Source organism: Geotrypetes seraphini, chromosome 13 (genome assembly GCF_902459505.1).
Source record: "Geotrypetes seraphini chromosome 13, aGeoSer1.1, whole genome shotgun sequence".
NCBI classification, from domain to species: domain Eukaryota; kingdom Metazoa; phylum Chordata; class Amphibia; order Gymnophiona; family Dermophiidae; genus Geotrypetes; species Geotrypetes seraphini.
Genome location: NC_047096.1, coordinates 68,875,713 through 68,901,009, shown reverse-complemented (window position 1 = coordinate 68,901,009; position 25,297 = coordinate 68,875,713). Strand labels below are relative to the sequence as shown.

The 25,297-nt window shown below is 44.0% G+C and overlaps 1 protein-coding gene across 1 annotated transcript in view; it reads left to right on the top strand.

The window, feature by feature from the left end:
- Nucleotides 1-25,297, top strand: part of DNAJC7 (DnaJ heat shock protein family (Hsp40) member C7) — a 57,209-nt gene that overhangs the window by 19,039 nt on the left and 12,873 nt on the right. Inside the window, exons 5-9 of the mRNA XM_033918463.1 lie at nucleotides 27-101; nucleotides 3,342-3,460; nucleotides 11,842-11,995; nucleotides 17,809-17,973; nucleotides 24,077-24,168. Coding sequence (XP_033774354.1) covers nucleotides 27-101; nucleotides 3,342-3,460; nucleotides 11,842-11,995; nucleotides 17,809-17,973; nucleotides 24,077-24,168 — 605 coding nt within the window. The remainder of the gene's footprint in view (nucleotides 1-26; nucleotides 102-3,341; nucleotides 3,461-11,841; nucleotides 11,996-17,808; nucleotides 17,974-24,076; nucleotides 24,169-25,297) is intronic.

The following is a 25,297-nucleotide window of genomic DNA, read 5'->3' as shown; positions in this document are numbered from 1 at the left end:
AGCTACCTTGGTTTTCTATTTTGCAGCTTAAGAATGCCAGTGCAGTCCTTGAATATGAAAAAATAGGCGAAGCAGATTTTGAGAAACGGGATTTCAGGAAGGTAAGTAAACTCCAGTTTTACAGAGGCCATGACCAATGAAATCATTGTGTAGGGACTCTAGAGTGATGAAATACAGGACACTGTGTCCATATACCCTTGAATTCTATATAGGTCACCCAAATTTGAGCATGCAGTGCAGATACATGCACAAATTAATTAGTTAATGAACTGTTAACAATCAATTATTGATGTTAATGGGCACCAATTTTCTTTATTTATATTCCACATATTCTACAATTCTATGCAGATTACAAATTATTCAGGTACTCAAGCATTTTTCCCTATCTAATGTACCTGGGGCACTGGGGGATTAAGTGACTTGCCCAGGGTCACAAGGAGCAGTGCAGGGTTTGAACCTACAACCTCAGGGTGCTGGTCTATAGCTCTAACCACTGTACCCCCCAAATTTGGACTTAATGCACATCTGCCTACATGCTATTCTATAATGCATACCCAAAGTGTGTTGCACATGGTCCAAAAGAGGGTATGGCCATGGGAGGGGCACAGGTATGTCAAGGGCATTCCAAAACTTTAGATGCAGTGTTATAGAATACTGGGGTATGCACCAGGTTTCAGCAGGCATAAGTCCTCATGCCCAACGTTGGCTTCGGAAATCTACACTAAGCACCATTCTATAGGTGCTCAGCTTGGAGTTCCCTTTATAGAAAAGCAGTTGGCTCAGATTTTTCCAGGTGCCTAATTTTGAGTGCTGTTTACTGCAGTGTTTTTCAACCGCTGTTCCGCGGCACACTAGTGTGCCGCGAGATGTTGCCTGGTGTGCCGCAGGGCCGCCGGGCCCGGAGCTTACAGGGGGCCCGAGGCAGGGGCGCCAGTAGCTCGCCAAGGCAAAGTGAGTCGATCACCCAGGACTCACTTTGTCTTGGCGATCTAATCCACAGTTCTTCAACCGCCGGTCCGCAGGAAATTTTTGCCGGTCCGCGCAGGACCGGCAAGATTGACTCATTTGAACTTCCTGCCGGTCCGCGCAGGACCGGCAAGATCAGCATCGGAAGCGTGCGCTGGGCCGGAGAGATCTTGGGGAGCCTCCGACAGTGGCTTTCTCCCCTCTCTGCAGCTCTCCTTTACTTCCCAGCGCAGCGATTCACGAAGGCAGCCTCGGGGCTTTTGCTGAGTCGCGGCTGCCTCTGATGATGCAACTTCCTCTTTCCTCAGAGGCGGCGCGACCCAACAAAGGACCCGAGGCTGCCTTCGTGAATCGCTTCGCTGGGAAGTAAGAAGAGCTGCTGGGAGGGGAGAAAACCACTATCAGTCTGGGAAGCTGCTGGGCAGGGGAAAAAAGGGACAGCTGCTACTGGAGAGGGAGAAGGAGAAGGAGAGATGCATCTGGGAGGGGAGGAGGGAAAGGAATCTGGGAAGCTGCTGGGCAAGATAAAAAAAGGGACAGCTGCTACTGGAGAGGGAGAAGGAGAAGGAGAGATGCATCTGGGAGGGGAGGAGGGAAAGGAATCTGGGAAGCTGCTGGGCAAGATAAAAAAAGGGACAGCTGCTACTGGAGAGGGAGAAGGAGACGGAGAGATGCTTCTGGGAGGGGAGGAGGGAAAGGAATCTGGGAAGCTGCTGGGCTAGGAAAAAAAAGGGACAGCTGCTACTGGAGAGGGAGAAGGAGACGGAGAGATGCTTCTGGGAGGGGAGGAGGGAAAGGAATCTGGGAAGCTGCTGGGCAAGATAAAAAAAGGGACAGCTGCTACTGGAGAGGGAGAAGAAGGAGAGATGCTTCTGGGAGGGGAGGAGGGAAAGGAATCTGGGAAGCTGCTGGGCAAGGAAAAAAAAGGGACAGCTGCTACTGGAGAGGGAGACGGAGAGATGCTGCTGGGAGGGGAGGAAGGGAAGAGAGTTACTGCTGGACAGGAGGCTGGGAGAAAGAAAGAAAGGGGGCAGGCAGGGAAACAGAAGGAAAGAAGAGAAACAGAAAAAAAGAAAGAAAGGTCAGGGAGAGAGGAAGAAAAAGTTGGGGGAGGGAATGAGGTGTGGAGGAGAGAAAGCATACAGGCTGATAGAAGGGAAGAAAGATTGGATGCACAGTCAGAAGAAGAAAGTGCAACCAGAAATCACCAGCCTGGCTGGGCGGAACTTCCTCTCCGATTGCAGAATTGACGTCAGGGAGAGCATGCATCGGCTTTGGGGCCTGTTATCCATTGGTGGGTCCTGTTCCCCGATGGCAGCGGCAGTGGCTTGGGGAACGGCAGGGAGAAAGAAAGAAAGGGGGCAGGCAGGGAAACAGAAGGAAAGAAGAGAAACAGAAAAAAAGAAAGAAAGGTCAGGGAGAGAGGAAGAAAAAGTTGGGGGAGGGAATGAGGTGTGGAGGAGAGAAAGCATACAGGCTGATAGAAGGGAAGAAAGATTGGATGCACAGTCAGAAGAAGAAAGTGCAACCAGAAATCACCAGACAAGGTAGGAAAAATGATTTTATTTTAAATTTAGCAAAGTGGAGGCAGTATTACCACAGTTTTCAAAGGAATTTGCCCAAATAACTTAATAGTTAACTGGGTAAATTCCCAGAGATGAAAACTTCCCTTCACTTACTATGCACAGTTCTGAATTTATATCTGCTGTCTATATTTTACAATATGGTCACCTTTTACTAAACCGCAATAGTGTTTTTTAGCGCAGGGAGCCTATGAGCGTCAAGAGCAGTGCTGGGCATTCAGCGCAGCTCCCTGCGCTAAAAACTGCTATTGTGGTTTAATAAAAAGGATGGAGGGTATATTTGTCTATTTTTGTATGCTATAAAAACCAAATACAGAGAGAGACTGAGAGCTGTTGACGAAGAGCTACGTGTGTGTCTTTCTTCCATTCCAGCCAGAATATCAGCTTTGTGTTCAGCCAAACAGGCCCAGGTTTCGCACTGAATAAAGTATTTTATAATTTTTATAATTTTTATTTCATAATAAAGTAATTATAAAATACTTTCTTTGTGTTTATTTGATTCCTATTCAAGAGAATTACTTTATATATAGTCAATATAGGCAGAGAGTTAAATTTTTTAACATTTTCTAATGGTGGTGTGCCTCGTGATTTTTTTCATGAAACAAGTGTGCCTTTGCCCAAAAAAGGTTGAAAAACACTGGTTTACTGAATCTGGCCCATAATGTCCTTATTCCTCACTGTGCTTAGCATGCCTATGAAGGGATTGCTGTAATACAAGTATAGAGATCTTTTTGCTCCCTTGGCTTATTTGCATTTGGTGTTCACTTCTGCTTTGTCTTTCCATTTTGTTAGGTGGTGTTCTGCATGGATCGTGCATTGGAGTTTGCACCTGTTTGCCACCGGTTCAGAATTCTCAAGGCAGAATGTTTGGCCCTTCTAGGCCGTTATCCAGAAGCACAGTCTGTGGCCAGGTGCGTAGTGCCTGCTCGCAGATATGGAAACGGTGAGCTTTGGATAATAAAAGGAAAACCAGGGTCACCGCAGTCCACTTAATGTTTTGTGTTTATACTTTGTTTCTAGGAGTAGTATATCATGCTAACCAAGTGATTATTTTTAGAGGCAGTAAGGTGAATCCTCAGACTAGTCATTTTATTAGCCATGTGAGGTAAGAAACCTATGATAAATTAAATTCTCCATGTCACATGAAAAATGTAGGATATTTCTTTATATACAAAATTAGGACTAATAGAACATAAAATATATTTATTTGAAGTTTGAACAAAGAACCTAAAAAAAACCCCTTATAAGTATAAAATTAAAATTTACCAGAATGTTGTAAGTTTTTTGTTGTTTTTTTTAAATTCTTTATTTAATTTTATAATTTGACATAATAAAAAGTCAATTAAAGAAATATTCCAATACCAGTCTCAACAATACTTAACAAGATAATCAAAAAAAGGTAAATTTAAATGAAAAAAGAAGGCAGAACAATAGGAAAATTACAATTCTAAGTATACTGGATTGAATAATTAGACCTCGATAAGAGGGGAGAAAGCTACATACGCCGAGTTCTCAATCAAACATTACTAAGAAAATAAAGATAGCGTTAAGTGAGGATAAGAACCTAATTAAACTAAGCAGGTTGGAACAACAATTCTCTCAAGAATATTAAGTTTGCTCTTTCGCAGAGATAAATTTTATCAGCTGCTGAGGTTCAAAATAAACATGTCTATTCCCCTGATAGACCATCACACATTTACATGGGTATCTGAGTATGAACGTAGCACCCAACTGTAGGACCCTTGGTCTCAAAATGAGAAACTGTTTTCTTCTCTTTTGGGTCGTCCTTGACACATCAGGATACATTCTCACTGTTTTAGTCATAAATGGTATGTCTTTAAACTTAAAAAACAGCTTAAGCATCCATTCTCTGTCAGAGTCTATAGCGAACTGTACTAGCAGCGTTGCAGTTGCCGGTGGCTCATTATCTGACCTCTCAAGGAAATTTGTCAGGTCCAAACTATCAGCAGACAAATTCTGCTGGTCTGGTTTCTGAACAGATGATGATGATCTAGTTGGTAAATAATATAGTATAGGTGGATAAGAGGTTTCGGGAACTTTCAAAGTCTCTTTCAGGTATTTCTTAAACATATCTTGTGGAGAAATAAGTGGTAATTTTGGAAAATTTATAATCCGAAGATTACTTCTTCTGGTCATGTTTTCCAACATTTCAACCTTAAAATTAAGATTTCCACTGTCCCTAACCCACACCGAGGCGTGGGACTCCACGGATTTTATTCTGGTCTCATGACCCTCCACTTTTGTTTCCACACTAGATAGTCTATTTTTCAGTTCCAAATTTTCAGAAACAACAGTAGTATATCGTGTAGTAAGTTGCTGCATTTGAGATCCTAAAGAGAGTTGTAAAGTAGATATTGCTTCCCATAATGTTTCCATAGTGAAAACTTTGGGCCTCTGCATAGGTGTTAGTTCAGACCCCAGACCCTCTGTTACAGATAAGTTACCTAAAGCCTCAGCTGGAGATATGTTCAGTTTCAGGAAATCTTGAGGAATTTCTCCGGGTGCACAGATGACTGGTTTGGCTTCCTTTCTCCGCTTGCTGAGATGTCTCCCAAACTCGGTTGTGCTGGTGAGGGAACACCCTGGGACACTCCGACCTCCATCTGCTGGTCTAACGCCCCCGGGCGACTCGGAGGACTCCGCTCCTCCGGAGACAGCGATGTTGCTTCGAGGGAGAGAACTGACGCTTCAGCCGGCGTGTCTCTCCCAGCCGAAGAAAACTCCGGATGACTCGTTCCAGCCCCGCGCTGGAGGAAAACATCCATCAGGCCCGCAGCTGTTACCGAAGATTCATCCGGGAAGACCCGGAGCGTAGTCTTGCATTTTACCATCGTGGAAATGAGAACCAACAGCTCCAATGCCTCCGTGAGTGCTTAACTCCAGTTACTCGCCGCCATCTTGCTAAGCCGACCCCCCCCCCCACCCCCCGTAAGTTTTATTTTGAAGCTGGAGTTGATACATATGTACTGACTCCAAATCTACAGCCTTTTTGGCTTCCCTGGGCCACATTGGCTGAAAAAAAATTTTCTGGGGCCGCGCAAACGTTGCAGCAAGACAGAGAAGAGCCAGCAAGAAGATAAACACCCGGGGGCAGCAGAGGAAAACACTGCATCGACCGGGGCCGCACAAAATACTTCACAGGGCCGCAGGTTGGACTCCCCTGCAAAATGTCATGTTGTGATCTCTGAAAGCTGATCGGCTTGGAGAGGAATGAAAGAAAGGGAGAATGTGTATCATAGCTGTTTACATTTAAAGAAGCGATGTTGAGGTGAAACATAAATTTCAGAACTGTTGCAATTTGAGATTCCGAAGCTTGGGAGCACTGTGGAATGATCCAGTAGTTTTCAAGTTCCTCATACTCAGGCTCTTTTTAGTTATTTTTCAACCTTAAAAGTTAGTTTAATTTTATAATTTCTGTCATTTTTTATCAATGAAAAGATGGCTGGATCTAAACAGACTAAATTAGGAGCAGCTTTCACAGCAGGTGGGAAAAGTAAGCATTCAAAACCAGATCAGTTAACTCCATCTAAGATTCCATTGCCTGAATCTGAAGGGGATTGTGATACACTGGATCTGATAGTAGAGCTGAGAGCTATTAAATTGATTATAACAAGTAATGCTGAGCAGTTAACAGCTGTAAGGGAGGAGGTCTCCAATTTGGCAAGACAAATGGCCCTGGCTAACACCAGGATGGAACAGATAGAGAACCGTGTAGTTAAGATGGAAGAGGAGCAAGCACAGTGCAAAAAAGACTGTAAGTTGATAAATGAAATGGCAATACAGCTGGAGAGCTATGAAAATAGATCGCATAGAACATAAGAATTGCCATCTCCGGATCAAGTCCGGTGATCCGTACACACCAGATGTACCCTGACATAGTTTTAGTCCCCATATCACTGTATGCTTCTCAAGGGAGATATGCATCTAATTTACCCTTACCTGTATCACTCAATTCCACTCTTAAGGAGATGTGCATCTAGCTTACCCTTAAATCCTAGAACGGTGGATTCTGCAATTACTTCCTCTGGGAGAGCATTCCAGGTGTCCACCACTCGCTGTGTGAAGCAGTTTTGTTTTTAGTGTTTCTTTATTTGATTTTGGTTTTGAATACTGCATTTGTTAAACGGGATATTTGGGGGAAATTTGAAAGAGAGGAAAGGCTAGAGATCAATGGAAATGGAATTTATTTGAAGCAGCACACGACTATCTTTCAGAGGTCAGATACTTTGGCGGTTGGAATGGTCAGAAAGCTTACAACTGTTTTCTTCTGAAAGAACGTTTGAGAGCTCTGTCGGATCCAGGAAGTGAAGTACATCGTGGTGAATGTAACATAGAAATATAGAAACATAGAAGATGACGGCAGAAAAGGGCCACGGCCCAACAAATGTAATTTATTTTTGTAATTTATTTCTTATATACCGCTACATCCGTTAGGTTCTAAGCGGTTTACAGAAAATATACATTAAGATTAGAAATAAGAAAGGTACTTGAAAAATTCCCTTACTGTTCCAAAGGCTCACAATCTAACTAAAGTACCTGGAGGATAATAGAGAAGTGAAAAGTAGAGTTAGAGGAAAAATAAAAATAAAATAAACATTTTAACAAATCTGCCCACTCTAATGACCCACCCCCTAAATTTTTCCCTGAAGTGATCCCACATGCTTATCCCATTTTCTCTTGAAGTCCAGTATGCTGCTGACCTGAATTACCTGCAGTGGAAGACTATTCCAATGATCAACAACCCTCTCGGTGAAGAAGTACTTTCTGGTGTCACCATGAAATCTCCCACCCTTGATTTTCAACGGATGTCCTCTTGTTGCCGTAGGTCCTTTAAGAAAAAAGATATCCTCTTCTACCTCAATACGGCTCAATAGGTCACAAGCACAGCAGAACCGGAAAGAGTGGTTGCGGTGGAGAGGGAGGAAGTGATGTGTGGTTGCTCTGCATAGCCGGAAGTGCATTTGGAATTAATTTGAGGAAGTTATTGATGGAGCCTTAGACAGGCACTCAAGAAAAGTTCTGAGAAATTTATCAAAGGTTCATCTGGGGAAAAAGAAGATGCTGAGTCAACTGAAACAAGGAAATGGCTAGATGAATGGGCACAGAGCAAGGTTCTGCTTAAACGGACAGATCGGATGGAGCAGACGGAGGCCGAATTGGGGGTGGGGGAGGTTCGGTCGCATTTCTGGCAGCTAGCAGTCTCCGCGCTCCTCATGACGTCGGGTGCAATTTCGGGGAGCGAGCATGCAGGACAAATGGACATGGTTGAAAGAATGGCTGTTTATCTCGGCCTGGATGGTCACTCGTTGCATAATGTTTCCGATGACACCAGGTATCAAGGAGCACGAGTAGGCTTCAATGCAGGTGTTCAATGGTAGCTGAGATCCTTGACAGACATTGTGGTTAAAGGATTTAAATTTGTTCCAGCAGCCTTTGAGTGACAGATTGAAGCCCCTAATAGCTTTGCATTGGCTTTTTGTGCTCGTTCTCTGGGATTGTGCCTGGCAGTGTTATGGGGGGCGTGGGGATTGTTGGCTGCGGGAGCGCGGGCAGTCTCTTCTTTGCTCCAAGCTCCACAGCAAGGCCTTTGGTTTCTAATGCAGTTTTGCCAATATCATCAGTTAGAGTTTTGGAGCTGTTATAGATTACAGAGCTATGAGGTTTGAGGCTTCAGATTGGGTAAGCTTCATAGAATCAATATCAAACTACATAGTAACATAGTAGTTGATGGCAGATAAACTAAACCTTAAGTTTGTATACCATATCATCTCCACAGAAGTGGAGCTCGGCACGGTTTACAGGAATAAAGACCCAAATGGTCCATCCAGTCTGCCCAACCTGATTCAATTTAATTTTTTTTTTTTTTAGCTATTTCTGGGCAAGAATCCATAGCTCTACCTGGTACTGTGCTTGGGTTCCAACTGCCAAAATCTCCATCAAAACCTATCTACACCCTCCATCAAAACCTCCAGCCTCTCTACACCCTCCCAGCCATTGAAGCCCTCTCCAACCCATCCTCCTCCAAACGGCCATATACAGACACAGACCGTGCAAGTCTTATTTTCTGATTCTAGATCCTCTGTGTTTATCCCAAGCTTCTTTGAACTTAACTCCAGGGAAATCTCTTTAGAAACATTATGGGATGTTTTCAAAGCTACCATGAGAGGGAAAATTATCTCATATTCGACACATATTAGGAAAAATTTAGATTGGAATTCTCTGATTTGGAACAAAATATTAAAGTTTTGGAGTCTCAATTGGCCTTGAAATGGGAGCAAACTACTTTGCAGGCCCTCTTAAAAGCTAAATACAAATATAATTTCCTCTCAAATGGCTAGGATAGAGATATTTTCTCAACAAGCTGTGTATTATGGCAACTTGAATAAAGCGGGAAGAATATTGGCTAACTATCTTAAAGCTAAAAAAAGGAAAGTTAAAATAGTGGCCATCTAAGGGGAGAATGGGGAAACTCTTTCTCAGATTGGAAATATTTTAAAACAATTTTTGGATTATTATAAATATTTGTATTCTGTGCTTTATTCAAATGAAGAAAGTGATGGTTTAGAGTTTTTAAAATCAATTAAGGGACCTAAAATTCCTGAGCATTTACAAAAAAACTCTTAATGCACCTATATTAATGAAGGAATTACAAATAGCATTGAAGTTCCTTAGAGTTGGATCCGCTCCAGGTGGTGATTGTTTCACTGTAGAGTTCTATAAGGCATTTCAAAGTACCCTATTACCTCATTTATTAAATTTATATCAGGCTCAACTGATTAAAGGTTACATTACAGGTACTATGGCAGAATCTTTGACTATAGTTTTGCTGAAGCCAAATAAAGACCCTTTGTTGGTTTCAAATTACAGACCTATTTCTCTGACAAGGTACCCCATGAACGCCTACTTCAGAAACAAGAACCATGGGGTGGAAAGAGACGTACATAGATGGATCAGAATCTGGTTGGCGGGTAGGAAACAGAGGGTAGGAGTGAAGGGCCACTACTCGGACTGGAGGAGGGTCGCGAGTGGTGTTCCGCAGGGCTCGGTGCTCGGACCGCTGCTATTTAACATATTTATAAATGATCTAGAAACGGGGACAAAGTGCGAGAGAATAAAATTTGCGTACAACACCAAACTATTTAGTGGAGTTCGGACTAAAGAGGAATGCGAAGATTTACAAAGGGACTTGAACAAACTAGGGGAATGGGCGATGAGATGGCAGATGAAGTTCAACGTTGAGAAATGTAAAGTACTACATGTGTGAAGCAGAAATCCGAGGTACAGCTATACGATGGGAGGGATGTTATTGAAGGAGAGTACCCAAGAAAGGGACTTAGGGTTAATGGTGGAGATGACAATGAAGCCGACGGCACAGTGCGTAGCGGCCGCTAAGAGAGCGAATAGAATGCTAGGTATAATCAAGAAGGGTATTACTACCAGAACAAAAGAAGTTATCCTGACGTTGTATCGGGCAATAGTGCGTCCGCATCTGGAGTACTGCGTACAATATTGGTCGCTGTACCTTAAGAAGGATATGACGATAAATGGTATGGAAAACCATTGGATTAACTGGGACTCTTTTCCCTGGAGAAGATGAGACAGAGGGGATATGATGGAGACTTACAAGATCATGAAGGGCATAGAGAGAGTGGAGAGGGACAGATTCTTCAAACTTTCGAAAAATAAAAGCACAAGAGGGCATTCGGAAAAGTTGAAAGGGGACAGATTTAAAACAAATGCTAGGAAGTTCTTCTTTACCCAACGTGTGGTGGACACCTGGAATGTGCTTCCAGAGGGAGTAATAGGGCAGATCACGTTACTGGGGTTCAAGAAAGGATTGGACAATTTCCTGCTGGAAAAGAGGATAGAGGGGTATAGATAGAGGATTACTGCACAGGTCCTAGGGGTGATCATCAGTAATGACATGAAGGTTGCTAATCAAGTGGAGAAGGCTTCCTCCAGGGCAAGGCAAGTGATGGGTTGTATCCGTAGAGGTTTTGTCAGCAGGAGACCTGAAGTAGTGATGCCGCTGTACAGGTCCATGGTGAGGCCTCATCTGGAATACTGTTCAATTCTGGAGACCACAGTACCGGAAAGATGTGCTGAGAATCAAGTCGGTTCAACGTATGGCCACTAGGATGGTCTTGGGGCTCAGGGATCTCATGTATGAAGAAAGACTGAATAAACTACGGCTGTACTCACTTGAGGAACGAAGAGAGAGGGGAGACATGATTGAAACATTTAAGTATATCACGGGCCGTATCGAGTCGGAAGAAGATATCTTCTACCTCAAGGGATCCTCGACCACCAGGGGGCATCCGTTAAAAATCAGGGGAGGGAAGTTCCATAGCGACTACAGAAAATACTTCTTCACTGAAAGAGTAGTGGATCATTGGAACAAACTCCCACTGCAGGTGATTGAGGCCAAGAGCGTGTCAGATTTTAAGAGACAATGGGATGTTCACGTGGGATCTCTAAGGGAGTAAAATCAGGGGGGCGGGAATTTGGAATGGGCAGACTTGGTGGGCTATAGCCCTTTTCTGCCGTCTTTTCTATGTTTCTATGTCCTGGGCCTGTTGGGCCGCCGCATGAGTGGACTGGGCACGATGAACTTCAGGTCTGACCCAGCGAAGGCATTGCTTATGTTCTTAAGTTTTATTAAGGTTTTATTTTACTTGTATATCAGGTGGGAGGGTGGGGATAATATAATTGTACGTTGAAGTCTGTAAGTTCCATTGTGCTTGTTTTTAAGTATCCATATTTGTAAATCATTTGTTGCACATTGTAGATGAAAAACTTAATAAAGAATAAAAAAAAAAAAAGAACTGTTGCAATTTTTAAATTAAAGCAATACAGTTATCCATCCCCTGCCAGTCTGCTGCTGTTAATCTAGATTCTTCTTCTTTGTGGTGTGACACTGTGCTGCCTATATCTGTGCCAGGAGCACACTTAACCAGTTGAGTTTTCAAGCTATCAATAAAGAATATGCATGAGAGAGATTTGAATTCACTGGTTTCCAACATATTCAGATCTCTTCAGTTCATAATCTTTATGGCTTTCCAGAAACCTAAGCCAGTTAGGTGTGCCTTCAGAACAGTGTTAGGAAATTCTAGAGTAGTGTTCCATGGTTGTTCAAATGGTCTTACAATCACTTAACATATAACAAAGATATTTGCTGAAAAGATGAAGAAAAGGTCAGAAATATAAGAATTGTCAGAATGCAAACAGGGAAAATGGAATTCTGAGCTTACTACTTTTTCTTTCATTGCAGTGACATTTTGCGGCTGGACTCCACGAATGCAGACGCATTATATGTACGAGGCCTCTGCCTTTACTATGAAGACTGCATTGAGAAGGCAGTGCAGTTCTTTGTCCAGGCCCTAAGGATGGCCCCTGACCATGAGAAGGCACGGCTGGCTTGCAGGGTAGGTCTTCCAAACAAGGCAGGGTCCACAGAACCACATGGCATGCCCATTGTAAATCTACAGAAGTTCCTCTGCCTTCTTTGATTCAGTATGTAGCATAAATTGCATATAGTCTCATAGTTAAAAAAATAAAAAAGGGGCAGAAAAAGACCAGCATGGCCCATCCAGTCTGCCCATTATAGTGTTAAGGTTGTAACTGCCATTTCCATAACGTCCTTTCCATTATTCCAGATCATTGCAATAGTTATGTCCATCGAACAGCAGGTGGAGATAGAACACACATGAAGAGCTGAAAGGACCTAGCTAACCCCCCCCCTCCCCCCAAGCTCCTCAGTATTTTCTATCTCCAGGCAGGTGGATGGACATATAGCGTTCAGCTCTGTGACCTGGATAGGCTGTTCCTGGTTCAGTTGATGAACTGGTTCCCAGTTGAGCTTCCCGGGGTAGGCTCTCGGAGTGTATGCTCAGAGTCTCTGCTTCCTGACCCAATCCCTACTGCCCGTCGGCCCCTCCTTCTCAGGACTCTGAAGCCTCTTTAAATTTTTTTTTAAAAAGACAGTCTTTTACCTTAACTTCAACTAGTTCTAAAAAGAAAAGAGAGAAGAACTGTTCTAAAAGGGGCAGCAGAGTTTGTAGGCAGGCAGGCAGAGACAGGTGTCAACAGTGGGGCTCTCGTTCAGCGCAGACCGCATGGATGTTCAGGTTTCCCAGCCAACAGTAGGAGGGATTCCTTAAGCCAACAGTAGAAGGGGTTTTCTTTTTCAGTAGCAGCTTTAACGGACTGGCATCAGGGATTTCCTTGCTGGTGGTCGGAGGGCTTCCCTGAGCCGAAGGAGGAAGGGTTTCCCCCATTTAACTGAGCCACAGCTGTAGCAGCTTCACGACCCGACCTCAAGCATTCCCTTGCCGGCAGTTGGAAGGATTTCCTGGGCTGCATACAGGAGTTTTCCAACCAACTGAGTGGCTTTGTGGCCTAGCCATGTCAGCTCTAGTGGAGTTGGCAAAGCACTGCTGCCAAATAAGGTAGGGAAGACACATGCAGAGTCAAAAAAGGATGGAAATTCCATGGTTCTAGACCATGTGCAGCAGCAGTAGCTAGCTTTGTGGCCCTCAGGTTCAGGGGAAGTAGCAGCTGGAGAGTCGGCTCTTGGCATATGGAAGCGGCTACCATTTTGATATCACTTGGTGGGAAAGGGGCTTCTCAACTAGCTGGGTCTGCAAGCCCTTCAGGACTTTCTTCCTCATCCACTTTGACCATGGATCCTCTTCAGGGGTCAGTGTTTTCTCCTAATTTTACACCAGGCCTTTATTCTGAAGCAGGCTCAGACTAGGTCTTCTTAGTCTTTGCCTGGCCCTGCGGTGGGCTCTGCTGTTCCGCTGGCTCCAAAGTGATCTAGATTGACCCTACTGGATATAGGCGGTGGGGACATGTCTTGGTCCCCCTCTTTTTCGGTCGTGACCTCAATTTGCTCAGAGGAGGCATCCGTTCGGGAGCCTTTGGAGTATGAGGAGCTTCCCCTAGGAGAGGGGGAATGAATTTAAAGTTTAGAGGCTTTTTCGTAGAAAGGAACTACATTGGTCTCCAATGTCCCAGGACTACAGTGTTCAGTTTCCATGGTTTGCCGAGGCCAAGAGGAGCATGTGAAGGTGGCTGGTGGAGTCCAGCCTGTCAAAGGGTGTGCCATTTTCGGTGTAGCACTGGGAGATGGTTACAATGGATGCCAGACTCTTGGGCTGGGGGGGCTTATTACTTTTCTTATCTCACCACTCTTTTTTTTTTTTTTTTTTAATTCTTTATTCATTTTCAATCTTACATCAAGTGTACAAACAATAAAACAATACACTTAAACACATCGCTTGACAATCTTTCTAATTTATCTTACAATACATAAAATTACCCTCCCCTCCCATCATTCCTCTATTATTTTCCCCAATATGAATAATAAAAAATATACCTCCCCCCCTCACCACTCTTATCTCCAAGGGATTTGGTCTCCAACAGAGGCGTCTTGGCCCATCAACCTATTGGAACTCAGGGCAATACAATTAGCCCTGCAGCAGTTTTCACAGTTCCTCGGTCATTCTCCAGTCAAGGTGTTTTCGGACAGCATCACTGCGGTTGCATATGTCAACATGCAGGGTGGGACTTGTGGCTGGCGACCAAAGCAGCCCTCCTAATGACCTGGGCAGAGAAGCATCTTTTTTGCTTGTTAGTAGCCTACATTGTGGGATTGTTGAACGTACAGGCAGTTTTTCTCAGCTGCAATGTTCTGGATCCAGGAGAGTGGGAACTGTCAAGAAGCATTTCCAACATACAAATTTGGAGCATAGAGACGATCCCATCCTGTATTGGGAAACGGCGAAAGCCGTATTACGCGGGGAGATCTTGGCGTTTGTGGCCCACGAAACTAAACTGCGGCAACGGGCAGTATTGGCGCTGGAGCGTCGGGTTTTGCTTTTGCGGAGACGGTATGCTGGTGGTGGCTCTTTGGGGCTCCGGACGCAGCTTTTAGAGGCTCAGCAGGATTTGAATGAGCTCTTACATCGGGGAGCGATGAGATCACGGGATCACTATAAATTCCAACTATTTCGGTTTGCCAATAAGAGTAGCCGGCTGTTGGCTCGGTTGGCCCGCTCTCATCGGGGGGCGTCCGGTGTGGCGGCATTGAGAGACTCAGGGAGGGTTCTACATCATAAGCCTGGAGATGTTAGTCGTATTTTACGTGATTTTTTTGCCGCTTTGTATGATTCGCCTGACCCGGAACTCCTTGATGGTAAGATCTATTTGGATAGTTTGGATTTGCCCCGCCTATCGATCCTTGACTCGGATATGTTGGACTGTCCTCTTACTGCTGAGGAGGTGGAGAGTGTGATTCATGCGTGCCCGTTGGGCAAGGCGCCGGGGCCCGATGGTTTTCGAGGGGAGTTTTATAAGTTGCTCGCTTCCGAGATTGCCCCGATTTTGTCGGAGATTTTTAATTTGAGCGTTGCTAAAGGTTTTTTGCCCCGTTATTTGAATCTTGCGCAGATTATCGTTCTTCCCAAGCCGGATCGGGATCCGGTTTTGCCGGAATCCTATAGACCCATTTCCTTGCTGAATTTTGAGACGAAATTGATGGCTAAAGTGCTGGCCAATCGTTTGGCCCGGGTACTGCCTTCGTTGGTGTCTGACCAGCAGGTGGGCTTTGTACGTGCTCGTCCGGTGTCTAAAAACATTCGTCGTATTCTGTTGGCTTTGGAGAAGGCTGGCGTGGAGGGCACCCCCGCCCTACTTATTAGTTTTGATGCTGAAAAGGCTTTTCAATGCTCTCCAAGCGCTGTATAGTGATCCAGCGGCGCAGATCTCGGTGAACGGGGGCCTTTCGGCCTCCTTTCCGATTCGGAGGGGTACCCGCCAGGGCTGCCCTTTATCGCCCTTGCTTTTTGCTCTTTATTTGGATCCGTTGATTCGGGAGCTGCAAGCTAATGTGGACATCTGTGGCCTTCAATTGGGTGCCACTCATTTTAAGGTGGCAGCTTTTGCTGATGATCTTTTGGTCTTTTTGTCTGATCCACACCGCTCCTTGTCTACTCTCTTGGAGAGTGTTCGGGAATTTGGGGACTTTTCGGGTTTGCATTGAATCTGACTAAATCTGAGGCGTTGGTTTCTTCGGCGGGGCTCCGGGCGTCCTGGGGAGGGACTTTTCCATTGAAATGGGCTGATTCTTCCTTTCGATATTTGGGAATCCGGCTTTCTATAGATGTGCGGGAACTTTATAGGTTGAACGTTACGCGTCTCTTGTCTTCTATGGGATCGGTTCTGCCTGCTTGGTGGGAGTTGCCGCTCTCCTTGATGGGAAGAGTGCATCTCTTTCAGATGGTGCTCTTTCCTCGATGGTTGTACGTCCTGCAGACGCTTCCCTTGTGTCTTTTGCAGCGGGACATACGAACTTTTTACTCTTTGTTTTCGCGGTTCTGTTGGGGAGGCCGCAAGCCTAAGCTATGGTGGCGCTTTATGGTGGGTTCGTGGGACCGGGGAGGCTTTGGGGTGCCGAATCTCAGGTTCTATAACTGGGCTTGTCTATTGCGGCATATTCGAGATTGGGCTTTGGGTACCGCTCTATATACGGACATCTCCTTCGAACGCGATTATTTTTATCCTACCCACCTTTTGTCTCTTTTGCACGCGCGGTTGGTGGAGGTGCCTGCTCCTGGTAGATGTAGTGTCTTGTTTCGCCCTCTTTGGGAGGTGTGGCGGCGGATTCTTCCCATGTGGCATCAGGACTCTCGGGTTAGTGTGTTGTTGCCCCTGGCCAGTAATCTTTCTTTCCCTCCGGGATTAGTGCCTTCAGTTTTTGGAAGATGGCGGGCTAAGGGCTGTGAATTTCTCTTTCAGGTTCTGCGGGATGACGGGGAGCTGCAATCCTGCGCTGATTTGCAACAGGGGGGTCTTCCTTCTCAAGGGCTTGATTACGCGCATTGTCAGCTGCGTCACTCTGTGCACTCGCTTCCTAGAGATTCTCTCTCATTGTCCTTCGGGATACGGTTTAGAGCTTTTTTGGAGGGGGGGGGGAGGATCCGGAACCTCAGATTTCGGTTTCTTTTTTTCAAAGGCGGCTTGCAGCCCTGGAGCCTCCCCATGACTTTTCCTTGGTTTTGGAGGCTTGGCGGAGGGATGTGGGGAGGGAGCTTAGGGCGGATTGGTTGCTCCACGCTATACGCCAGATTCCGGCCTTAGTATCAAATGCGGAGCTGCGAGAGTGCCATTACAGGACCTTGCTGCAGGCCTATACCTCCCAGAGCCGGGCCTTCTATGTGGGCTGTGTGGATACCCAGATTTGTCTCACCTGTAACACTGAAGTGAACTCTTATTTTCATGGCTTTTGGAGTTGCGAGAGTATACAGGGTTTCTGGGGGGCTCTGGCCTCCTTCCTGCAGGATCTCCTTCGGGTTCCTGTTCCTCTTTCTGTTTTCCACAGGTTGTTTGCTTACTTCCCTGCATTTTCTGTTTTTTCTTCCGCTGAAAAATTGTTCTTGAGTAAATGTTATATTTTAGGGAAGAAGTGTATCTTGAACCATTGGCTGGCCGATGTTCCTCCCTCCTTCTGGTATTGGAGGAACAAACTACATGAGCTGATGTGTTGGGAGGCCCTGCTGGCTTGTTCCTCTCGCCGAAAGAGTAGTGACTTTATTCATACTTGGCTTCCCTACTTGGACAGTTTGCCGCCGCGGAGTCATAGTCGAATTGTGAATGGGTTGCAACTGTATTCTGCTCCACCTGTCTGACCTGGGATTCTTTCTGTTGGGGTTGGGGGGTAGAGGGGTTTGGGGGGAAGGGGGGGTATGGGCCTGTTGGGGGGTGTTTGGGTTTCTTCGTTCCCTGAGAGGACATCAGAGTCCAGTCCTCTTTGGGGGGGAGGTGCCCTCCTTTGACTTTTATTGAAATTTACAATCCTTCTCTGTATTCTGTGGTTGTGAGTTGTTATTCTATTTACCAATAAAAAAAGTTTCATAATAATAATTCATGTTTCCCATGTAACTCTTTAACAGTGTCATCTTGTAGCTGAGGAGGGGGTGGGAGCAGAAGCAAGATCTTTAACTCTTACAATAAAAAGAAACCCAGGACCCATGTAGAGTAGTATTAGATGATGTAATGTGAGCTACATGTTCCTTTTTCACAGGAGGCACTTTTTCAAGCCTAATGGTAGGATTATTGGATGTCACACAGTAACAGTAGTTTAAATGAAGTTGCTGGGATTGACTTTATCTCTTCTTAAAAGTGTAAGGGCTTGATGACAGATTGTGAAACTTTCTGTGTCCCTCCTGTTTTACAGAATGCGAAAGCACTGAAAGCCAAGAAGGAAGAAGGAAACCAAGCTTTCAAGGAAGGGAATTATGAACTGGCCTATGATCTGTACTCAGAGGCTCTTGGGATAGATCCCAATAATATTAAAACAAATGCCAAACTATACTGTAACAGAGGAACAGTTAACTCAAAGGTAAGGAAGTGCAGGGTTACTCTTAACATCGGGAACCAGAAGGACCAATGGATAAGTTCCTGTCAGTATTTGAGTCAGAACCGTGACCAAACTGGATGATCTAGATTTCAGGGTACACCCATCTGTGTTTGTTACTGAAGGATTGTAATATGAATGATCGTCAGTCATATGGCAGAAATTCATTGTAGATGCTGTGAAAACTGAGGCAAATGACACATGACTAGTTCAAAATCTGCCTTTATCTCTTGTTACACTTAAGAGCAGAAGCTATGACTTTCTTGGTAAGGGGCATCTGAAGACGTCTGTTTTAACATCCAGTTTTCACAGTGACCTTTAAAAAATTGTACTTCAGAATGTCTATAGAAACTAGAAAAAAAGGAAGCTGTTGATATTATATGATATCATGTGTCGCATTGGTTAAAGCTACAGCCTCAGCACCCTGAGGTTGTGGGTTCAAACCCACACTGCTCCTTGTGACCCCCCATTGCCCTGGGTACATTAGAGAGATTGTGACAGACAGGGAAAAATGCTTGAGAACCTGAATAAATTAATATAAACCATTCTGAGCTCCCTTGGAAGAACAGTATATAAAATTGGGAAAAAAATAATAATTTGTGTAATACCCTATTATTTGTAGCCTGTGGTTTAATTTACTTAATATTGCTCCCAGTCCTCTACCAGGAAGGCACAATACAAACGTAGTGCAAAAGGTGGCAAACTTCATACACACACACTGGGGAAATGTTGTTTGTGCTGTTTACTATTTTATTAGAGATTTCCAGTGCAATAGGCAAGACATTCTACACAAGTGGATTGTGTCCTAATGGTTGCATGCCATATGCAGATGGAATCCAATCCTGATTTTTTTTGTGATTCTGCTCTACTTCAGTGTGCTTTCTTGCTCCACTTGCAGTTTTTCCCTTCTGCTCATGTCCAACAGGAGTGTGTTTGTTCTGCTTCCTCCTTTTTATTATTTTATTTGGTGTTTTTCATCCCTTTTTTCGGGATTTCTTATGTTCGGAGCAATTCAGCTCTGCCTGTGTGGAAACACACAGACTTTGTCTGCAGCTGACAGACCTGGTGGTACCTGTCAGCCAGCCTGCATCTGATTCTAAGGAGTTTGGGCCCTCCCCACTTCTCCTATTGCCAGATGAAGTTCGGTGCAGGCTGTTGGGCATACCTAGGAGACTTGGCGGTGTCTCACAGAATGCTGGCTCCATTCTGCGCCTCTGCCAGTTCCTGAGCACGTCTGTTGGTCCTGTGGTGAAGGTGCAGTCAAGCACAGAGTTTGACTGGCAGCCTGAAGAGGCAGTGGTTTTCTGATTCCAACTACTGTAAGAGCTGAGGCAGGCTGCAGCACATTTCCAGCACAGAGCACAGTGAGTAAAGGCTGTTACAGCCTGTTAGGAGAAGGGGGAGGTTCTGAAAGTGCAAGCACATTTCCGGGGGAAAAGTCTCATAAGTCTTCTAAATATTCCAAATCTGAGTCCCGCGGATCAGCTCTTGCCGCTGGTGACTATTTTCTGCTTGAATTTGTGGCTATGGTGTATCGAGCTTTCATGAGAAAAAGGACTATGCCTGTCTCTCCCTCTCAGACTCCGGTGCTGCAGTCTGGTCAGCCTTTGGATTCGAGCATGTCCATTTGCTCCCTTGCTGGTCCACCTGAAAACAAGCAGCAGCTCCCTGCAATTGCCTTGGTACCTGCGTCCATTTCTATGCAGTTCTGTCGCATGGCTCTTCAGCGGGTCAGCTGATATAGCTAACTTAGCGGATCTAGGGGATTCCCAGAACACTGATTTTTGTGATCTGGGAGAGGATCATGCGGTGCGCAGGCTTTTTAAGTCCAGCCGCCACCCTGATCTTTTCTCTGAATCCCTGTGGACACTGAATTGTGATTCAGACTCAGCGGTTCAGGCAGACTGTTCCATCATGAGTTCTAAGCCCCCGCTTTCCGCTTCATTTCCGGAGCACACAGTCTTGGAGGAAATGCTCTTGAAGGTTTGTGAGGCCCCAGAGGGTCTCCTGAAGTGCACTAGGGCCATGGCTAAGTTGTATCCCATGGCATTGGAATTTTCCAAGCATTTAGTCCTGCTGAAGGTGGATTTGGCAGTGGCTCAGGTCACTAAACATACCTCTTTGCCCTCAGATGGAGGGGTTGTCCTGATGGATGTCCAGGACAGAAAAGTGGATTTTGTCATGAAGTGACTTTTTGATTCCGCTGCAGTGGGAGTGCGAGCTGCGGTGGCCACTTCCTTTGTCATTCCAAACTCAGGATCCTCTGTGCTTTGTGAAGTGCACTCCCAGTCTTCCACCGTTCCCTGACACCCTATGGGCATTTTAATCTCAGAGCAGTATGTCTCTCTCTGGAAGGAGCTCTTAAGATAGCGTGGACAATGTCTCGCTTTATCCACTGGCACAAGAGTGCCAGCAGATTCTGAGTCAGCCTAGGGTGGTTTTTGGTTGTGCAGGTGACTACACGCACCTCTTTTCCCAGTGCAGGTGGTGTGGTGCTTAAAGATATGCAGGATTGTTGAGTGGATGTTGTCCTCCAGAGACTTTTTGATGCAGCTGCTTTAGGCATTAAGGCTGCTTCAGCAGCGTCCTTTGCCACTCACACCTGTTTTTCTCGGCTATGCACTCTGGAGAATGGGGTGGTGGAGCCTCCTGCTCAACTTCCTTTGGCTGGTAGTGCTTATATTGCTGATGCTTTTATGTTCTTATGCAAGTACTGGCTAAGGTGCCAGCAATACTCCATTTCTGCTTGCTGGATGTTCTTTATCAGATAATGAGCTGCTGATTCTACTTCCAAGGCTCCTTTGACTAAACTTTCCTTCAAGGAGCTGTTTTTGTTTGGCAAGGGCCTGGATGACCTTATGAATTCTGTGGTGGACTGTCACCCTAAGTCCTTGCCTGATAGCAGACCCAGACCTCTAAAGATTCTGGATGCTCTAATTTTCATGGCTCCAGGCAATCCCTCCCATATATGAATTCCACATCTCAGAGATTTTCCCAGAGCTCCCAGCAGTGGTACCAGCTACAGGCGAACCCAGCCTCTGTTTCCCGTTCCGCACACAAAGGCACAATGTTGACAGGCCTAGGAATGCCCCTCTACAGATAGGGAAAGAAAAAAGGGGGTCTTTTGGGATCATAAACAATTATTGTTTTACAAATTTTAAACACACATAGAAGTGTATCATCTTATACATAAGTTAATTTAATATAGATAACATATTGGTCACCATATAATCATTTACCTTAAACCCTCATCCCACCCATATATAAACTCTGTTTGTGTCTAACTGGAAAATTTTTGAAATTTTTAAAGTGTGTGAGAAGAAACAGCAACACTTATCTAGTTGACTGTATGCCACTTCCAATGTTGGTGAGTGTCTCAAAAACCACCCGATGCTCCACTTTACAAGGAGCGTTTCAGCCACAGAAGAGCCTTCTTCGGGGGACAATAGAATTGTTGCTGAACTCCTGCACCTCCCAGTCAACTGGCTCAGCTTTATTAGGCAGCTCCTGCTGGTGCCTAGCTGTGCTCTTGGTCTGCCTGCTCTCAGACTCACTTCTTCTGAAGCTCCCGACAATGGGATTTTAAGAGTCATATGGTTAAACTCCAAGATTCAAATTGGCGGATTTAGGGTCATCTGGAAGCATTGGATGATAACAGGTATACGGATTTTGGGCGATCTTATTTCAAATGGTAAACTGCTTGACTTTTCACAGTTGCAACATAAATATGGTCTTAATAAATCACAAAGCTTTAGATGGTTGCAACTGAAGCAGGCTATTCAGGAGGGGTTCCTTGAATGGAAAAATCTTAATATAATCAGTATAGTCTGGAGTTCTTATGCTTTCAGGTGGGGGGGAGAAGGAGAGAGATGTCAGACCATGGAAATAGGGAGAGAAGGAGAGAGAGATAGAAAGGGAAGGTAAGACATGGAAAAGTAGATTTTGAGAAGAAAGCAGAAAAATTAAATGTTAAGTTAATACCAAAGATGGGTGCAAACTAAGTCAGATATACACAGGGAGAAGGTATACATATACCAATAATATTGCAAAAAAGGTAGCGAAATATGTTTTTGTGTAAAGAGAGAACACTACCCCTAGTTTTACTTAAATAGTTGTTCAAGAGATGCTCTACATATGTAAAGATCAGCTCAGAGACATGGAGGGGTTTTTGTTGTTTTTTTTTTTGGAAGGAAAAACCCCCCTATACCACCTCACCACCCAATCATTGCTAGATCTTTCATACTTTTAAGCATATCTAATCTAATCTAATCTAAACCTTAAGTTTATATACCGCATCATCTCATATGGTGCCAAATTAGTGCCAAAGAAACTATAAATCAATCAAAACAATTTCAAAAAGTTCAAAATTTCTTAACTTAAAGCTTGGTTTCTTGGTTCCAACGTGAACACGTTTCGTGCTCCTGCCTCAGGAAACCAAACAATCTAAAATTCAGCCGCACTGAATAGAAAATGCTAGGCGGCAATAGGTGATTGGAATCTAGACAAAAATAGAGAATTAAAAATGTATTAATATTGAATAATACCAATAGAGATTGTACCTACATTAAATAAATATGTGTACATAATTTCATAAAAGGCATTTCAAAATGCTGATACTCTTTCAAGCAACCTATATATTCTAAGCAACACTCCCTCAACTTAACAGAAGAAATGTCTACTATTAGCTGATGTCACCATGCGAGAGATACTGTATCAGATGCATGATGACATCCAAATATGATTTTACTATCAAAAAGGAGCCCACAATAATTTAAAAAGCCCTTAAAAGGATGTTACAAAAGGCTTTGCCACAAACAAATATGTACAATGAACCACTACGTCCTGTGAATATGCAAGTTGTTAACCCTTTCAGGACCATAAGGATCGTAGGCCAATTTTTGTGGTTTTGACAACATTTTTATGGTAAAAAGGGCTTGCAGATGCCAAAAAATTGATTTTTTTTGTGAAATATCATTATTTTTATTTAAAAAAAATCACACTTCTGGCTTATGGACAGTGTGGCAAGTGAATCTTCTCGTCAATCTGGCAACGACGCTAATGAATGAATGTCGGAACCAGTTTGTTTACATAAAGGCAGTATCATATGGAATCCGTACATATCAAATTTAGAACTGTAGACTATCCCAATCAAAATTTATAGGATTTTAAAGTTATGGGACAAATATGTCCCTTGGTCCTGAAAGGGTTAAAAGGTAATCAGCGAGTTAGAAATGCTTACTGCACTAAATAGCGATTCTCAAATGTGAGTTTTTCTAGACCTTTTGTATTGTAGTTGGCATTTGACTGCTTTTAGGTGTCTCTCTGCAGATTTATATGTTTTAATTAGTAACAACGTAGTGGTTCATTGCACATATTTGTTTGTGGCAAAGCCTTTTAAGGGCTAGGCAAGTGTCTGACCCGCAGGCTCTATCATGCAGACAACCTTTCCTCATATTCATGGAGGGAGGAGTGTCGTTACATACTATGCCTTTCTTTTTGCTGAAAGTGGTTTCAGCATTCCATGTTAGGCAGGAAGTAAGGATAACTGCATTTCAGCCCATGGGTAAAAACAAACAGGACAAGATCTTGTGATTGCTGGATATGCAGAAGCTCCTTCTCCGTTATCTGGAAGTGACAAATAAATTCAGACTTTCAGATCATCTGTTTGAATTATCCATTTCTACTCATTGGGGGAAGACCAATCTTTTCTATTGCCTGATGGATCTGCATGGCGATCTCTTCTGCATACATTGGCTGTGGTAAACAGCCACCAGTCACTTTGAAAGCTCATTCTTCCAGAAGTGTGGCTTCTTTGTGGGTAGAGACTAGAGTACCTCCTAATGAAATTTACAGGGTGGCCACATGATCCACCTAAGGAAGAGCTCACAACTCTTTAGTCTTTATCTCTTTTTACTGACTGATGAACTTAGTCCACATGTTATGGACTACTGGTACTCTGGTTGGACTCAAGGAAAGAAAATTATCAGTAAGACCAACTTTTTCCATAATGATTCACAGGGAAAATCTAAACTTTGGAGAAAAAAATCATTAAAATGACTTATCTAGTTTACTTCTTAATGCTTTTCAGCTCAGAAAGCCACAGGATGCAATTGATGACTGTACAGAGGCAATAAAACTGGATGAGACATATATCAAAGCTTATTTACGGCGTGCACAGTGGTAAGTTACTAGAGGACCAAATGCATGTTTATATTGGATTTCAACTGGAAGAATAATTTATTGCCACAATAAGCACTGCAACATTTTCTTAAATACCCTCTATGTCTGATTACAAGGGCTGTATTTGAAGGCTGGAATGCCCTGGCTTTTAGAAGGCCTTTCCATATAGAGAACCTTGGCCTCTGGAATGCCTTTCTAGGAGAGAATTGGAAATTTGTGGGATATTATAGGTTGTAGAGTGAGTAGAACATGGGACTTTATCAGTCCTTAGTAGACCAGGCAACAAATGACATTTAAACATTACATCCATTCCCCTCTCTCCTTCACCTTCCCCATTAAGGTGTGTGGCATCTTCTTTTCCAGCTGGCTTTGATATGTGATCGATGCCTTGCGGACACTACAACAGAGGCATGTACCCCCAACACAAGGGAGCATTGCATTTCTGCATAACAATGTGATCTCACTGCTGAAAGAACCCCTTACATTTCTAGGGTTTTCAGGGGGTTGGCAGACTGTGTGCAAGAAAGCTACCTAGTTTTGGCCTTTGATGTGTCTTTAGAACTGTAAAAGGTTTTGTCTACCTTAGTGCCACTGTTTTCAAAGTCTACCTCCCAAACTACTCAGTGGTTACTGCATCTCATTTTCAGAGATCCAGAATGTGTTATGTGATATTTGACTAATACACACACTGTTTGGGAAGGGAAGGGTTCCTTGACCTCCAAAACAAAACAGACAGAGCCCTTTTACAGAATCTATAAGTAAGGGCACCATGTGGCATATTAAGATGCATTAAGAGTAGTTTAGGATTTGCTGAGGTGAGAGATGGGAGGCATGAAAAAAATCTCAACTAGTACAGGAACGTTTAAAGATAAGTGGTGCTTAAATCAGAACTTGGGTGATCTCAAAGTAGTCCAAATATTGCATTAGGCCTAAATCAACTGTTCTGACATGTAAAAGGGGGAAGAGAAATTGTTTAAGACCTTTATAATATTAGTGGCCAGTAAACTGAGCAAGAACATGGAGGACGCAAATGCAATATATTTACTCTGCTGCTGCTATTGTTGATAACAAAATATGCAGTTTACAAAGAAGCTTTGAATAGGTGCCAAAAAGTGAAGATATCGATACT